Here is a 12222-nt window from a genome sequence, read left to right on the forward strand (position 1 = left end):
GATAATAAAATTACCAGTCACCTTTAAATTTCACCTGAATTCCTTGTTTACATTTCATAAACATTAGAGATGATTGTTAATATTAAAGCAGTGAATGTTTTTAAATATCTACTTCAGAAGTTCATATAATGCTATTCTATGACTTTGTTACCTTCATTTAACTAAATAAGTCTATCCTGTAGTATGTTTTTAGATGTCTTCTAAATTCTAAGATATTTTGCCAAGTGTTAAAAATTAAAGAAAGTTCCAGTTGTTTGTGGATTATATTGTTATGCTTTTCAATATGTTAGAAATCAAATAAGTTAAAGTCCTCATGTGAACTCAACATGTTTCTGTTTTTTTAAAAAATAGCTATTATCCTAAAACAAACAAAAATCTTCTATTAACATCCAAGCAAAAGCAGTCATGAATATTTTTATTTGGTTACTAGTAAGCTCATCTAAATCATTCAAGGAGAATAGTTTATAGGTATTATTTTTCTACCTTTTAATTTTTATTTTTCTATCTTTCGATTTCTATTCGTTCCTTTCCTAAGCATAAATGCTCTTTTGGAGGTTTAATCAGTCAACCAGTATTTATTGGAAATATTTTAAATGGAAGGCACTGAGCAATCTGTTGTGAGATTCCCAAAGTATTTTAAGATGAGGTTTCTGCCCTATCTGCTTAGAGAGGTAAGACATACTTACATCAAAACATAAGTAACGATTCTAGGTGATCAGTGAGAAGTGCTAGAGCTTTTCAAAGAGTTTGTTTTACGTACCCTATAGATAAGTATTTTATTCTTCCTTCCCTTCTTGCCCTATTTAATACACAAGTGAAACTGGTCAGGAGGTTAAAGTGAGCTTTCAAGCTCTAGGCACGTGGGCTCCAGTAGTTGTGTCACACAGGCTCAGTAGTTGTGGCTCACGGGTTCTAGAGCGCAGGCTCAGTAGTTGTGGCACACGGCCTTAGTTGCTCTGCGGTATGTGGGATCTTCCCGGACCAGGGCTCAAACCCACGTCCCCTGCATTGGCAGGCGGATTCTCAGCCACTGCGCCACCAGGGAATCCCACAGCCTGCTAATTATTAATGGACCCAGGACTCAAATATAGGCCTGCTCAGTTCCATGGCTTTTCTCCCGTCATTTTTTCACTGTTGAGTCATGATTTTGTTCCATGGTGATAGAAAAAGACATGTGAATGAAGAACAATACTAAAGATTACAATTATGAAAAAAAAGCCAGAAGGAGGAAAGGACTTTTATTTAGTAGGATGAGATATTAAATATTCTGCATAGACTCTTACTGGTTTGCTTATGTGCATATGTAATATATCATTCCATGGGTCTATTACCATAATTATAGAAAACTTTAAGAGATCTTATCTTTTTTAGTCCTAAATATGAAAGTCTTGAATTCAGTGATAATTAATGATTTTTTTTAAAGTTTGCATTGTTTAATGAATAATAGAATATCTGTCATGTTACTACTAATAATAAAATTAACGACTAATAACAATAGTGAATTCTCAGATAGGATTAGACTACTTAAGTTTAATATCCAAAGTATTAAAGAACTTACCTGTTAAAATATATTTAATCAGAAATATCTGTCATAGTTAGAGACACTGGGTTTTTGTTTCAAACTCCTTTCTAGTCTGTGACACTCTGCTGTACCTCTTCTATCGTATTCTCATTAGCTAGGTATCATACTTCAGGTTGAAATCTTAGTGTTTCATTTTTCCAAGATATTCTGGTAACTCAGCTTATTTTGAAACTGAAATGTATTTGGGGCACAAAATATAAGGTGAATGGGATGTTCTCCTGGCTCAGCGCAGCCCTCCAGCTGCTGTGGTATATTTCTGGCGCACTGAAGCCCTGACTCTCACAGGCACTGTGATTCTTCTGGTCTGACTCCACCTCCAGGAAGTGAGTAACTACCTTTCTAGCCTCTGTCCAGCTCCAAGCATTAGGCGTCCTCACAGTTTCTAGAATAGACTTTGCCCGTGCAGCTAATGGAACAATGGCGTTCATGTGTGAGATCTACCCAGTCAATTAAATATTAAGTTGCAGTTGTCTACAGCCAGGTGTTTTCAATGTCTCCTTTATAGGTAAATAGAAAAGTCATTTATATTTTGTCTTTGTTTCAGCGTTCTTACTTCCGTACTCTTCTCATGTATGGGTTCCACTTTCTGGTGTGGTTCCTTTGTGTCAAAGGAATCAGGGACACACAGTGTGGGTTCAAATTATTAACTCGAGAAGCAGCGTCACGGACGTTTTCATCTCTCCACATTGAACGATGGTAGGTTCCTAACCGGAATGTGTCTGGTGTATCTTATACACAAGTTTCTCCAGGTAATGGGCAGCAGCCCTGTATTCCCATAATGAACATCCAGGTTTAAACAAAATTGGCACTTATATATGTAAACTTAATCTGTACCTTTACTGGTTTGGTTCTTATTTATCTCAAACCAAACATAGGGTATAAAGTTATATATTTACCTTAATTGTAGACAGTATAAATTGAGAGGCCTGAGAACATCCTGTTTCCTTAAGCTTCCTTTTTTTCCTTCAAAGAAAAAAGAAAAAGCTCAGACATATCAAAGCAGAAGAGGGTACCCACTTTCTCTTCTTTCCTTTCTTTTGCAGGAGTAAGTTCCCTCTCCTGCCTAAGACCAGTCCTTGGACCTCTGCATCCCCTTCCACCTTCTAACAACCCAATCCTGTTCACTTATTTTCTCTCCTGTGTATTTAGCCTTTTCTCTCAACCACATCTTGCCCATCAGTTTCTTCAAGTTTAAATTTCTCTTGCCATTAGAAAAACACCCTCTCCATTGACCCCTGCCCCCAGCACCCCTCCAACTCTAGCCCTCTTTCCTTTCACAGTGAACCTTTTCTTGGAAAAGTGGTCCATATTCACTGTCCCCATCTTCTCGCTTCCCACTCACTCCTCACCCATCCTCCCATCTAAACATCTAGTTACCCTCCTATCATTAAATCCAGTGGTCATGTTTAATATGACCACTTACCGTCTCAATGAACCTATCAGCAGCATTCGGCCTCTCTTTGTCCCAGACCTCGCCTCAGCTCCCAGCCTGTTTAGGGAATAACAGTCACATAGAAGCCTGAAACCTTGGAGTCATTACAGCCTTCCCCACAGCCCCTCCGTATATCCAGCCCATGACCGAGGCCTGTTGTGTTGAGCTTTTATGTCCCTTCATTTCTCTTCATCTTCATCACGATCCAGGACAATTCCTATGCTGCAGTCCAAGGGGACCCTTCAGAAATTAGAAGTGATCAATCAGATGCACGTATTCTGCTTCCCATTGCCTTTCGGTGCCTTCCAGGGCCTTGAGAGGGATACCAATAGGCAGTATCAGTATTGATATTACGGTCTGGCCCACCTGAGTCTCCATGTGCGGATTCTTCCTTCTCACCACCCACTGCCCCTCGGTCAGGGTCTCCTCATCCTTCAGATCTTCGTTAGGACAACCTGCCCTCACTCTCTGTACTAGATCAGATGCCCCTGATTGTATGCCGTTGCAGTGCCATAAGCCATTCTCGTAGCACCTGTTGCATCTGTAGTGTTTTATTTGTGTAATGTTTCTTTTTCTCTATTAAAACGTAAGCTCTACAAGAGCAAGAATCCCATCTGATTTTGCTTATTGTATAGCAAAGAGAGTGCCTGGCACATCATAGGTACTCAATAAATACTGTTGAAAGAATACTTACTGTTAGTACTGGGTTCTGTGTGAATTCTGTTCATGGTGGGAGTCTGCATAATTATTCCAGTAGATGTTCATTTTTATAGTCTCTATAACTTTCATGTGTCGATTTGCAAAGATCTGTTATCTCCATAGAAATAGATGTCATATAATCTTCCCAAATAACTTTAAAGAAACTGTAGTTTCAGAATTAAAATTATCAAACATGTTTTTAAATCTTTTTTTCTAGATTAAAAATTTTTAAGTAATGTATATTTGGTTTTAAAATTTAGACGCCTGTTTCTATTATGTTAAAGAATAAAATATATTGATAGTTAATGGACTACAAAATCAGAGAATCTTATTTATTAAGAAGCCACTCTAGAAATAAAGCCCTCCCTCTGCATTAGATATTTTTCAGTCAGATGTTATGTCTCCATCTATGGTCAAAGGACTAGGTTCTTTGTAGTTCATAAGGAAGGATTTAAAAATGGAGAACATTAGGGTTAGGGTTGATGACTTAAAAATCATGAAGTTTCCTTGTCAGGACTGTTATAAGTCAGGATTGTTGTAAGGCAGCATTGTCCAACAGAAATACAATATGAGACACAAATGCAAGCCATATATGTAATTTTAAATTTTCTAGTAGCCACATTAAAAAGTAGAAAGGTGACATTTATTTTAATACTATATTGAACACAATATAAACATAGTCATTTCAGCATGCACTCAGTGTGAAAAAAATACTGAGCTATTTTACGTGCTTTTCTTTGTACCGTGTCTTCAGAGTACAGTACGTCTCAATTCAGACTAGCCACGTTCAGTTGCCCAGGAGCCAGCCACGTGTGGCTAGTATATTGGCCAGCACTGTTCCAAGGTTTTATGGGTTTTTTAAGTTTAAGAACATGTTTTTATTTTTTTCTTCTTTAAATTTTATGTTCATGTGCATGCCTTTTTAATTATTTATTTGCAATTTGATTGGAATAATATTGACCTGACTTAAAATTTTAGCCTCTCACATCTCTCTTTAGGGTCCAGTTATGTTTATGTTGTGCCCATAAAGGAGAACCACCAAATACACATGTATCAACCTGATTAGCAGTATACCCTTCACCACAGTAATGTTTCATTGTCTTTATTTAAACATCTCTGTTCCTTCACTTCAATCAAGAAAGACTAAAGAGCAGATATTTTTTTTCTTATGCAGCATAAGTTTTAGAAACCAAATTGTGCATCTACTCATTTCCATATAAGTGTCTCCTTAGACGGTTTTTTTAAGAGGACTTGTTCTAAAGATTCACTGAAATTTTTCTCGTAACTTTCAGGGAATCCAAGTCAAGTAGTTTCTAGGTATTGCAAAACTTCAAGGTATACGCTGTACTGCTGAAGTTAAAAGACTACAGGCATCTCTTTGATTCCGAATTACTTGAGTATGGGTAACGTTAAATGTTAAATATAAATATGTATATAAAATCTCCATCCTCTGAACTCTACCTCACCTAAATTCTTTGCATTTAATGTTAAGGTATAATTTGACCCAATTTATGAATAACTTTTTAAATGGATTCTTTGAAATGTACTTTCTTCTAGTGAATTTTTTTTAATTTTTAATCAATGTATTCATGTTTATAATTTAAAGTCATTCCATCAGGCTTATAACAAGAAAACAGTTGTCCTTTGCCCCATCTCCGTCCATCCCCCATTCCTGCTCCCTCATTCTAGTCACTTTCATCTCTTTACTGCTTGTTTGTGGTGTTTGCTTTCACATTGAAAACAATGGGTCTGCATAGCTATGTCTCAGTTTTTCAGTTTTAGATATTAAGTTCCACAATAGGAAATCAATGGACAAGTATTTCGTTCTCTTAAACTCCTGTACACCCTCCACAGTTATGCTCCTAATACAGTTTTAAAATAATATTTGCTTAGCTCAGCATTGATCATTATAGCTGGGTAAAGAGAATTCAGACTTGAGCTGTAGCATGCAATGGGACTATACGACCCACATAGTTGTAGTACTTTTTGTTTTCCTAAAGGTAATAACTGGAGTTTTTTGCTGGCATTACTTGACTGTGGATCTAACACTTCCTTGTCCTCACTCTCTGACAGGAGCATAAGTTCCCAGACACATCAGATTATGCCTCAATTCCATCTTTTTCTTGGAGACGGAAAGCCTTTCTCGTCGGCTCTTCCTTTCTAGTTGTGTCCTGGCCTGCTGCAGCTCCTGTCCTAGGTCTTGTTTTCCTTGGTTTCCATCCTAATTTAGTAGAGCACACCTCTCTTACACCTCCTAAAAAATATGAGAAAGACACTGCGAGACCCCGCATGTAGAGACGTGCCTTGATTCTACCCTCACACTTGTTTACCAGTTAGCTGGAGAAAGAGCTATAGGTTGGAAATCCTTTTTCCTCTGGATTTGGAAAGCATTGCTCTGTTGTCTTTGGCATCAGTGTTTCTGTGGAAAAGTCCAGTTCTGTCAATAATCTGATCTTGATTCCTTGTCTATGGCATGTTGTTTCCACCCCACTTTGGAAGCCTTTTATTCAGGATGTTTTGAAATGTCATGATTCAGCGGCTTAATGTGGCTCTTTTTCATGCATTTTGTTGAGTACTCAGGAGGCTAAGTCTGGAAACCCGTGTCCTTTAGTTCTGAGAAATGTCCTTTATTCATTTCTTCGATGATCTCCTCTGTCTTTTCTCTCTTCTCTCTTATAAAACAGATATAGAGCTTCCCTATTGATCCTTTATTTTCTCCCTCTTCCTATTTTTCTTCTTTTGAGATTTCCTCAATTTTATCATCTAACCCTCCTTTTAAATTTTTATTTCTGCTATCAAAACCTCAATTTCCTGCAACTCTTGTATTCTGGTATTCATTTTTCTAAATCTGTTCTTGTTTTTCATGACTACAGTAGCTTCCACTAACACTTTGACATTTTCTTCTTTCCTTGCGTTGTTTCTGTTGCTCCAGTTTTTTTCTTTATGTTTGTTTTTATCATTAAAGTTTATCCTCAGATATCTTTAGTACGGTGCTAAAAATTTTAGCTCATCAGCAGCTGGATGCGTGGTCAGAGAACTGACTGACTGACTGATTTCACTACAAATTAAACTAGTGGGGCCATTTTGTGTGGGTAAGTCCCAGCTGTCACTATGTTTTGGGCTGGTCATTTTCACTAAAGTGGGATCCTTCAATCTGCTGCCTAAGAGATATGATCCTGGCTGCCAGCATTCACAGAACCGGCTGGAAGAAAGGAGACTCTCATACAGATTTTCAGCGAGCCCTCCGGTCTGCAGCCCACCTGCACCTCCACTCACAGAGGTCACTTGGGCCCTTGATGCCTGAGCCTCGGGGGCTCTGTGGTGCCCATTAACCTGCTCTGGGCTTCTCCCTCTGCCATTGTCTACTTTCTAGTTACCACTTGTCTGGCTACTTTGCAACGTTCACATTTTTTTTTTTGTTACTCTCATCTTCTCCTCTTTTTGTTCTCGTATGGTTACCCCATCATTGTCGTTTTAATTTTAGTGGGATTTCAGAAGGGAGCAGTAGGGTGTGTGTGTGTGCCATGTTTAGCAGAGTCTCAACACACTCTCTGTTCTTCAGAAATACATCTGTTCCTGAGGTAACAGCTATATCAGACACTGAATAACAAAAGAAAATGTGGTGACTCTGCCCTCCCCACATTTACAAAAACTCAATAAGTCATTTCAGTTGGAGAATAACCCTTATGCTGCTTCTCTTAATTGGCATAAGGTTCCATCCAGAAGTACTTGGTATTTTAATTATAATGTTTGCTTTGGTAACAGATTGGTCTCTTATTTGTAATATGGTGATACGAACTGCAGTTTGTTGTTTTGTTTTGTGGTTTTTTGTTGTTTTTTGGGTTTTTTTTAAAATAAACATCTCATGTCTTCTAAAATGTTTAAGGGGAGAAGGGTATAATAATAGTTTATAAGATGAATAGCCCTTTCAGTTTTTTTTAATACAAAAAAAATTTAATTTGTATTTCAGTTAATCAGTGGGTTTTTACCCCACTCCTTTTCATTCATCATTTTTATGTTGTTTTGTGTCTTTGATAAGTCACTAATTCTATATGATATCTTTGGAGAAATACTTAATAATCTTGATCAGATTATTAAATAGCATTACTCAGCAGCCCATTAGGTAATTTTTTGGTTTATGTTAAAGGAAAGTTTTAAGGGTTAATATTCAAATTATTTCCTTCTTTCATGAGTGTCACAATTCTACTTAGCGGAAGTTTTACTTAGTCCTTTTAGAAACACAAAGAACACCTTTGTAGATGGTTTTATCATCTTAAGTAAATATTTTATTAGGATAAGGGAAAGCATTAAGTGTTTAAAAAAAAAATAGTTTTCATATTGAATTATCCAAACACTTGGGATTTAAACTAGTTGCATAATGGATGGTGGTGGTATTGTAGCCAAGAAAACAAAACTCCCAAATTCAGATTGTCTGGAATCAGGGAAATCAGATAGAAGTGGATTTTAGGCGTTTTCTTGTTTGTGCTCATATTTTAAAACCAAGCCTGGGAAGTTTGAAGTGTGTTCCATGCAGTCTAGAAAGTGGGGCGTTTCATGTCTCGAATGAAAGCAAAACAGTGAAAGACTGTAGTGCTTTTCGAGACAAGTAAAAGCATGAAGTGCAGCACAGGCAGTGGTGCTTCTCTTTTTGAGTTTAATGCCAGTGAAAGGACGCAACTGGTGGAGAGAATTTTGTAAAAATCCAGGAAAACTTCTAAGTCAGGATGGATTCAAAAATGTTAAGGAAAGCAGATTCGACCTAAACCAAAGGGCTGATTGAAGAGGAGCTTTTTAAGAAAGAGTCTTTCCTAGGTAGAAGGCAGGCTGAGCTGGGAATTCAGACTAGAGATGATTTTAAGTGTATGTTAAAATGAGACAACGTATCTAATTCCTATGTATATATGTAGTTATACCCACAAGGCCTTTCAGGCCAGCGTAAACTGGCTTTTCACTTTCACCAGCTGCCAGGACTGTACTGTCCAGGACAGCATTGGGGAGGGGAAGAGGGAAGGCAGGCCACAGGGACCCCGTACTTAGAAAAGAAACCTTGCTTCTTTGGTGGTAGAAGAATGTAATCAAGCAGCTCTAAAGTGATTGAGAACATTCTCTCCTAGTGCTTCTCAAGGTTCTGTTTTACCAGCTCTCTGAATCCGTTGAAAATGCTATCAGTTCTGTTTCTTGAGCTAGTTAAGGTTGGGATTTGAAAACCATCAATCTTGAAAATTTCCAGGATTAAATTTTCTCTTGGAGCCCAGGAGGCCATTTTTACCTCTGGGAGTTTCTGAGTTGTGACAGAGACACCATATTTCTCATTTATATGTTATGCAGTGACACGCGATGTTATATCATTTGCCTTGAAGCTCCTGAACTACTTTGCTTTTATTTGACCTTATGTTTATCTGGCCTTCACTTTTACAATATAAGCTTTTATATCTGCTGTGTAAGCTTCTTTAAAACATGCCAAGGTAGAGATTTAATTACACTCTATTTGTCTTTTTAAAAATAAATAGCAATGTATTTTCTATTTCAGGGCATTTGATGTAGAACTGCTTTACATAGCACAGTTCTTTAAAATCCCAATAGCAGAAATTGCTGTCAACTGGACTGAAATTGAAGGTGAGTATATTGTTTACATTACAGCTGATCTTAAGTGGGGGAAGATGTCAGACCATACAGTTGTCCAGTGAAGTCAGCTGGCTTTACTATCACCCCAGCTCAGCTGTCCTAACTCAGAGAGGCAGTTTCATAGACAGTACTGCCTACTAATCCTTGCCACCCTCCTCCAGCTGGCTTACTGCCTTCTGTATTTTTTTAGTCTCTTCTTAGGGTCTTCATTAGGCCTACTGGTTTGCCTAAGAAATTCAGTAAAAACTTGTACAGTAGACAGGATCATGGTGATTTCAGGCTAGAAGCAAGGTGAATAGTCTTCAGATAAACTTTATTGTTTGTAATACCAATTTTTTTTTTAGTATTACTTCATTAACTCTGAGTTTTGAGCACCTACAAACCACTGTGCAAAGCTAAATGAGGAATTAGTTGTTTTTACTCCAAATGTCCATAATCCATTCACAGCCGATTTTTAACTGACATCTGTACATATATCCAAAAATGTAAAGATTTCTAAGATTTAAAATGTGAAATCTATCATACTTCCGAATAATTTCTATTCAGAAAAGCTTAGACGTCTCTCACTGTTTAGAATTTAAAATATATTCTAGTGTTCTCCTTTGCTTACCTTAGAATGATCCTAAATTAATACACAGTGTAGGAGCAGTTAACTGGAGACTTTTTCAAAGTCACCTCTCCCCCAGGTAAGCATGGCCTCCTCTTGAAAAGTCACTGTTGAAGTTAGCAACCTCAGATGTTTAGGGACAGAAAAAGGTTAAGAACCGGTCTGGAAATCATACAAGCTATGTAGACCTCTTGGAGTCTTGCTGAATCATATTGAGTTTACAGCAGTTTGACTAATCTCCACAGTAGCGGCCTAGATCAAAGGGGATGGGAAGCAGGTGAAAGGATGCCTCAGACCCGTCAGGATCAGCTCAGTCGACATGTTTGTGTTGATCTGTGCCCAGCATAGACTCTATGGGAAGCTGAAGTGGGGAAAAGTAAAAATATGTTTCATTTTCTATCAGTTGCGCACTTGCATTTCTCAGAGAGTTGAGTATTAAATCTCGTTAACCAGCACTTAGTGAGCAGTTTTTCTGTTAATCATCCCCAAACCCTCAGCCATATACGATTGGTCCCTCCGCACTAGAGCAGGGCCATCTGAAATTCTCACAGTTTAGATCCTCCCAAGTTTTATTTCACTTCAAAGTGTTTTGTTTCTGTTGTTTTTAGAGAAACCACTCATTTTGGCTTTGAAGATATTTTAAATCTCTTATCCATGATTTAAATTAATTATGGTGGATGTGTAAACTTCATTGTGGTAATCATTTCACAGTGTATATGGCTATCAAATCATCACGTTGTACACTTTAAATACATTTCAATTTTATTTGCCAATTACACCTCAGTAAAGCTTGTGCGGGGGGGCGGGGCAGGGGGGAAGAAAGGAACAGAGAAAGAAGCTAGAGCGTTTGGGCTTCAATCTGGAAATTGTCAGTGATCGTCCTGTGGTCTTTACCACATCACTCTACCACCCAGCATGCCAGTTACCTGAAATTGGAGGGCAGGGCAGGTCTGCTTCTGACTCACCAAAGAAACAATTCCAAGGGGTAAACTCAAGGAATATAAGCTTTTAAGACATGCTCAAGGAGGCAAATCTCATGCAGTCAACTGCACTTGGCATGTTGCCATTTGACAACCACTGGACAAGAAGATGGCCTAGCTAAGATATATTTATTTTATCTGATTGAGAGTCTTTGGTAGAATTAGAATAAAAGTTGGGTTTTTGTCTTGGCTTTCTTATCTCAGATTATTAATCTGTACTTGTATTATGTATAGAGGTGTATCTGATTCTCTGTAGTACATGAGATTGAAAAGCAGTGTGTAAAACATGAAGATTTGCCCCTGAAAATCATTTTTAAATGTACAAAGGAATTGTTTAACAGACACACATATATAATATAAATAATGTAAGTTAAATTAAGGTGACTAGAAGCTCACAAAGGTCGTGACTTCTAAAATACAATTTTAAACTGTTATGTTTCCTGAAAATATATTTATTTTTAATTATTTTTAAATCACAGGTTCTAAATTAGTTCCATTTTGGAGCTGGCTACAGATGGGCAAGGACTTACTTTTTATACGACTTCGATATTTGACTGGTGCCTGGAGGCTTGAACAAACCAGGAAAGTGAATTAGGTTATTTGCCGTCTTTGGTTGTATTCGTATCCATCAGTGTCCCATTATTTCATTTGAAATTAAAATTTTAAATAAAGCTGGAATAAACCTATTCCATTGTCTGCCTTTTGATAATTTTAAAGAATTTACTGCCAGCAGTAAAAATCTTTATACCTCTTTTGGACACAAAAATTTTTAAGGTGTTTGTAACAAAAGTCAGATTTTCTTTTGCTTTAGCAATTTTATTCATTTAGATTAATTATCATTATGATTCTGAGAAATACAATTTTTAAACAGAAGACAAAAGCGATTATTCTTACTCTAAAGTGCCTTATTCTCATGAACTTAAATATAAACCACAATCATGTAAGTGTTCAGGGATTTAAAAATAAATGTTTAAATATATATAAACTTATCAATATTAAACCCATAATTCATTCTATAAAAGTCTAGGAAATTATGTTAAAGAAAGGATATAGGCTTGCTCACAAAGGTATCCACTTTCTCATACAGTCTTATTTATCTCCCTCCAAATTTTTCTTACCTCCTGGCAACCCTTCCCTCTTGAGTTCAATGTTAATAAAAATTGGAAATTCTTTATTAAAAAGAGAAAGTTTTGCGATATTAATAAATGTATTAATAACATCAGAAGCCTGTGTTTTTGAGAAACTAAAGACTAAAAAATAGCAGTTATAAAACAATGAACTCCTAAAAATAAGAATT

The 12222-nt window shown here is 37.0% G+C and overlaps 1 protein-coding gene and 1 long non-coding RNA gene across 6 annotated transcripts in view; one reads left to right on the forward strand and one right to left on the reverse strand.

Annotated features, from left to right (window-relative positions):
* LOC309647889 overlaps positions 1 to 9237 on the reverse strand; it is a 29762-nt gene extending 20525 nt beyond the window's left edge. Inside the window, exon 1 of the long non-coding RNA XR_014256366.1 lies at positions 2479 to 9237. This is a non-coding gene — a long non-coding RNA (uncharacterized lncRNA). The remainder of the gene's footprint in view (positions 1 to 2478) is intronic.
* Positions 1 to 11611, forward strand: part of ALG5 (ALG5 dolichyl-phosphate beta-glucosyltransferase) — a 39317-nt gene extending 27706 nt beyond the window's left edge. For all 5 annotated transcript variants that reach the window (XM_082435722.1, XM_082435721.1, XM_082435719.1 and 2 more), the window contains 3 exons: positions 2127 to 2278; positions 9244 to 9329; positions 11405 to 11611. In XM_082435722.1, the coding sequence (XP_082291848.1) occupies positions 2127 to 2278; positions 9244 to 9329; positions 11405 to 11520 (354 nt within the window). In that variant the 3' untranslated portion in view covers positions 11521 to 11611. The remainder of the gene's footprint in view (positions 1 to 2126; positions 2279 to 9243; positions 9330 to 11404) is intronic.
* Positions 11612 to 12222: the final 611 nt, after the last annotated feature.

The sequence above is a fragment of the Balaenoptera physalus genome, assembly GCF_965194825.1.
Source record: "Balaenoptera physalus genome assembly, chromosome: 18".
NCBI classification, from domain to species: domain Eukaryota; kingdom Metazoa; phylum Chordata; class Mammalia; order Artiodactyla; family Balaenopteridae; genus Balaenoptera; species Balaenoptera physalus.